This window comes from Plasmodium coatneyi, chromosome 14 (genome assembly GCF_001680005.1).
Source record: "Plasmodium coatneyi strain Hackeri chromosome 14, complete sequence".
In the NCBI taxonomy this organism is placed as follows: Eukaryota; Apicomplexa; class Aconoidasida; order Haemosporida; family Plasmodiidae; genus Plasmodium; species Plasmodium coatneyi.
The window spans coordinates 1,063,311-1,069,310 of record NC_033569.1 but is presented as its reverse complement, the minus strand read 5'-3'; the positions used below and the strand labels follow the sequence as shown (position 1 = coordinate 1,069,310).

The 6,000-nt window shown below is 38.6% G+C and overlaps 1 protein-coding gene across 1 annotated transcript; it reads left to right on the top strand.

Moving 5' to 3' along the window:
* Positions 1-2,353: 2,353 nt before the first annotated feature.
* Positions 2,354-3,250, top strand: PCOAH_00053610 (SICA antigen; the record flags this gene model as incomplete). The annotated part of the gene is made up of 2 exons (XM_020062141.1): positions 2,354-2,374; positions 2,801-3,250. 2 exons carry the CDS (start codon positions 2,354-2,356, stop codon positions 3,248-3,250), a joined length of 471 nt encoding a protein of 156 aa, XP_019917648.1.
* Positions 3,251-6,000: the final 2,750 nt, after the last annotated feature.

Here is a 6,000-nt window from a genome sequence, read left to right as displayed (position 1 = left end):
TATAAGGCTGCATCCGGTTTAAGGAGTATGAGTGGAAAGGAAGATAATAGTAAGAAATGTGATTGGATGGATTTTAAGAAGTTAAAAATAGGGTCACAATTAATTGGGGAGAGAATAGCAAAATGGAATGAGGAGGGCAGGGACAAAGTAGAGGATCATGAGAATATAAAGGAGCAGTGTTGCTCGTGTCCAACATATAAAGAAGGAGCAATACAAGGGGCACAGAAAAAAAAGGAGGCTGTGGGGGAACCAAAATGGGCAGAGAACCAAAATGTGCAGAACGTGAAGAATATATTTGAAGAGAAGAAATATTTAACAAAAGACAGGGCGGAAGAAGTAATGAAAAAAATGAAAAAGTACGATTTAAACGATATTAATAAAATTGAGGAAATAATACAGCAGGAAATACAGAAACAAAGAACCCCAATCGAACCCTCAGAATTGGGCGCAAACTGTGATAAGAACTTAGATGAACAGTTAGAAGAGGGGGAAGGTGGTATGGACAAAGTTCCCTTTTCACTCTAAACGATGAACATAGAATAAAAGTAGAAATATATTCCTACGAAGAATCGAATAAATACAAAGTAGGACGGGGATAAATATATATGTACATTAACTTTTATCCTTCATTTCCCGCTTCAGATAGTATTGAGGAATGGTTCACAAGATTCTCGAATAATCCAAGTAGCGCAGATAAGGATGTAGATTTCACGCAGTGGAAAGCTCTGAGTTCCATGTGTTATTCACATGCAATAACTGGAAGAAACATGAGTGGAGTGGAAAAAGAATTCTGTAAAATTATGATAAGGAACGTACTAATGGTGAATAAGGGAGAGTTTAAGTGCGAGAAAGAAAAAATACAACGGGGAAAAGGGAGAAAGTGCATTAGTAAGTGTGACTTACTAAATATGTGGCTCATGTATGTGAATAGTCAATGCATCGAGAGACATGATGTCCAATATGCCTTTGAAGCAGTGAAGAGTTGGAATGATGCATTTGACGATGGGGATGGGGGAAGGAAATGTGGATACGGAAGAATTAGTAATCATTATAGAAATAATAAGGATGTTGTGAACCTAATCCTAAATAACATGATGTGTAAAGCAAAAAAGGGAGAATTGAATGAAATACATAGAAAAAATTGGTGCAATTCAGGAAAAGTAAAGTACACTAAGGGCGTAAGTACGGGTGTAGCTCGTGCTGGTAGTTCCAGGAGTAAAATTGCAAAAGTGAACCAAATAATGGAAGGGTTGGACGAGTTAACAGAAGAGTATAAGGAACAGCTAGGGAAAGTAAAGGAAGAAATTGAGAAGGTACAGGCACCATCACTACCACAACCACCACCAGCACCACCCGCAGGGGGGGCAAGGGGTGAACCTACAAATGAAACAGTCGAAGCAGGTAATAAGAGTGCAGCATCTTCCCACAGTAACTCTAAGAGTGTAGAATGTAATGGTAGTGAAGGAATATATGGTACTATAGAAGATGCTGAAGCATGTTTCAGTGATCTTGATGATCTGCCAACAGCAGAACCCTCTGCTCCTCTTCCTAATGAGAACCAAGAAGCCACCGGTAAGAGTGGTCCTGTTGGTGCCGCAGGTAGTAATATAGCTACTATTGAACTAACGAAAGACATAACTAAACCGTCTTCAGACCCTATCGTTCCTCCTACACATACAAACCTCCAACCTCCAAGTACTGGTAATACATCCACTCAAAGTCCCGGTTCTTCTGAACCAGGTTCCACCGATGCCACTGGGAATGAAAACACTCAAGGTAAGAATCATAGGAATAAAGAGTGAGAGAAATAAAGGAAAAGGCCCTTCCAAAAAGAATTCACAAATTCACAGAAAGATGGGTGCACCCCCCCTAAGTAGAAGTACTATGTATGTTACTATTGTTGACTATACTTCAGTCTTACCTTCCCTCTCTTAATTTAGTTGCAGATACTGCTAAGGCAGGTACAGAAGAGCAGTCAGGGAAAAGTGGACAAGATGGAGCAGGAATTGGTACAGGTGCTTCAGGTGAGAAAGGAGCTAATGGAGTTCTTGACCCAAAAAGTAATGATAATGCTGTTCAAGTTGACCCACAGAAACCTCAGACAGGTGGTCATTCACCTCCTGAAGGAGGAGCACAGGGTCCTAAAGGGAATCCAGCATCCTCCACAACAGGACATACACAAGAAGTTCAAGGGGTATCAGATACAATAACTAAGCTGAATAATCGGGGACCTGCTCCAAAGCTGCTAAATCCACCTAAGGCAATGCCAACAGCCTCAATTAAGGAAGTGAATTTCGTTGATCCTTTGCTTCCTTACCTTCCTACAATTCCTGCTATAATTGGAATAACAACTATGACTTACTACCTTTGGAAGGTAAAAAAAAGAAGAATATATTTTTTTCTCTTTAAATGAGCAAATTATAAATGTTCTATAATGATAATTACTCTTTTAATAATAAAATTTCACAATCTAAAAGAGCACCTTAACAACCTTCCTTCCTACCACCCCTAACAACCCACTTACCACCCACCTAACAACCCACTTACCACCCACCTAACAACCCACTTACCACCCACCTAACAACCCACTTACCACCCACCTAACAACCCATCTACCACAACCTAACAACCCATCTACCACAACCTAACAACCCATCTACCACAACCTAACAACCCATCTACCACAACCTAACAACCCATCTACCACAACCTAACAACCTATCTACCACCAACCACCAAAACAAGCTTCCTTCCACTATCCTACCACCCCTAACAACCCTTTCCTTTTTATTCTCTGCAGTATTTCTTCCTCGGTAAAAGAAGAAAACGTCACAGAAGAGCACATCAAGTGTCTGCTCCTCCTTCCTTAGGAGAACAATTCCTTGCTCATGTGGAAGACCAGGCAGATGGCCCACATGAATATACCTTAGTAAAAAAACGCAGAAAACCAAGATCTGCTCCAGTGAGAAGGAGGAAAAGGGAGCGTGCCGCCCGCCGTGTTGGTCACCGCACCATTATTGATATTCATTTAGAAGTCTTAGACGAATGTCAAAAAGGGGACCTGCATTCGACGAAGGAAGACTTTTTTGAAATTTTGGTTCGAGAATTTATGGAGAGCGAATTCATGAAAGAAGAAATTATTCCTATGAAACATGTTCCAAGTTTAGATTCCGGGTTTAGGGAGGAAGACTTTGTTTCTAAGGATGATGTTTCCAAGATAGAGGTTCCAAGTTCAGATTCCGGGGTTTAGGGAGGGAAGACTTTGTTCCTAAGGAACAGGTTTCAATGTTCTTTTTTATGGTTCCAGGTTCAGGTTTCTGAGGAGGAAAATTTTCCTAAGGAACGAACTCAAATTTCAGATTCCGGGTGTAAGGAAGAAGAGTTTGTTTCTAAGGAAGGTGTTCCCTCAGAAGCACTTCTTTAAGCAGAAACAATGCATTGTCAAATTGTGGATGTTAATCTTGGCGTTGTTTTGTTTGAGGAATGTAAAAGGGAAGAAAATGTGTGCAATAAAGAAATTTATTTGGACAGCCTGTTGCAAAATATTTGACATGACAGTTATAAAGGCATATAAATAGAAGTCACATATGGGAATAATATTTCACCTTTTTTGTATTAAGCGATATTCTTAATATGCTACAATATTTGTACTACTTCGTATTTTTTCCAATTTTTTTTTTTCTGTATTGTATGGAAGTGTTATGTTCATGTGTAATCAATATAAGTTAAGAAGATTTTTTTCTCAGTTAATGGACGTGTTGGGAAATTTTTTTCTTGAACATCTAAAATGTTCATTAATTTTTTTGCACAAATTTTTACATCCATAACTTTTCTTAACTTAATAAATTTGTCAAAAAAATAAAGAATGCCCTAATATAAATTTGTCACAGGGAATTGCAAGTATAATGTTAGTAAAAAAAAGAATTGCCCTAATATAAATTTGTCAAAAAAAAAGAATTGTCCAAAAAAAAAATACCCGAATATATAAATTTGTCACAGAAAAAAATTGCAAAAAAAAAAATTGTCCAAAAAGGAAAAAAATGCTCTAATATAAATTTGTCACAAAAAACGTGTCAAAAGAAAATGTCAAGAGAAATTGCCCAAAAAATTGTCAAAAAAGAATTGTCCAAAAAGAAAAAAAAAAAGTGATGCACAGCTCAGGCTGCCAGAGTGTCACTCACGCCAACTGCTCGCAATTCTTAAGTCCTTTTAAAAGATAAAAATGGGGGAGCAATCTTCCAGGTGATTGATTTTCCTGTTTGGAAAACGTACGTGTAGCGCTTTTTGCTTTTGCGCTGCTAACCTGATTGGCGTATTTTTATTTACTAATTTTTTTTACGCAATTTTGTGTTAACCATTTGGGTTCTAAAAAACAAAAAAAAAAAAAATTACCTCCTCTGTAATTCCAAATTTAAAAGTTTTCTTCCTTCCTCTCTTCGTCTTTTTTGGATTCTTCCTTGTTAAATCCATCGTTTTGTTTATTGCATAACGTCGCCGGGAGGGCGAAAGATGGATGGTTCCCATTTACAAGAACCTCATCCGCTTTCCCTTATAGCGTATGGGGCTATGTGTGTTGTATGTGCAAATCGCCCCTTTGGGGTTCTTTTTTGGCACAGTGGTAAAATTAGCCCTTTACTTAACACATTGTTACTTCCTGTATGCGTCGAATTTTCTTGCCATGAGGGCAGATGTGTACACGAGAGTTACACATGTGTATGCGCATATATGTGCATCTTTCCACGCGTCCATTTGTTCTTACTAGTATATATACACATATATATACATGTATATGTTATATATATACATACATATACTTCTTTCCCCCCTTTGTTTTACCTCTATCCGTATTTTAGTTTTTCATTCTTGTCAAGTTAAATTTGTTTGATTTTTCCTGCATGTTACGCAAAACCGGAATTAAACCCTTATTTGTTAACAAACTTTCGACGTGCGCCTTGCGATGTGCACCTCAGTTGGCGTGTTTGCAACGAACCCATTGAATGCTCATCGTGAAAACATGGCCTCCTTTAAACTTATTACACAAATGGCACAGACAAAAAAAAAAAAAAAAAAAAAAAACAGAAAAAAATTCCCCCAAGTTCATTCACGCTTGTGCGTGTATATACACATGCGTCACTACTACATTTGTGTTTGTGCATACATGCTTCGTTCTGCCGTTACTTCATCGTGCTGCCTCTCTTTACCCTTAAACAATCTCCGTCACACACAGTCATGCATCCTTCTTCTTTTCAACACTGTTCATGCGTTGTTCTAAGCATGACGGGAAATGTGGCATGGAGTAAAGAAAACGTAAAAACTGAGCGACTATACACATGAAAAAAAGAAAAAAAAAAAAAAAAAACTACCAATCGAACGGAAATGGTCTAGGTGTACTAAAACGGAGATAAAACCTCTCAAATCGAGCGACTGGAATTTTTGACGAGCGGAATATGAACGAACAACTCTCTTCGTCCCTTGCCAGGAAGACGAAATTTTTTTTTCTTCTTCTCTTTTTCTTTTCCTTTTTTTTTCTTTTTTTTTTCGCTACCTTGCCATTGCTACGTATTGTTTCGTTTGTTGCCATTCCACATGAGAAGAAAAAAAAAAAAGGAAATGCGAAAATCGCGCTAAATTGTGAGAACTGAATATTTTCTTTTTTTCTATTCTCCCCAATCCTCTTTCAGTGGAGAATTCCCGATCTCACAGAATGGCGCGGCAGAGGATAGGGGTTCCGTTCCTCCTAAGGGTCATGATGCGTGCGGCACAGCGGGTAGACACACGTATGCGCCACGCAACGCACGCATGTGTATATTCCCTGCTGCGCGGAAAATACCCTTTCTTTGTTTCTACAGTACGTATGCGTTTGATCGTATTATATGGCGTTTTCGCAAGCGTCACGCGATCATAGTGGGATAATTTCCATCTTCCCGTTTTCCGTGCCGCGTGTTCGTACGCTCGTATGCTTGTATGCGCGATTGTCCCATCCATGGCATAGAACCTTTG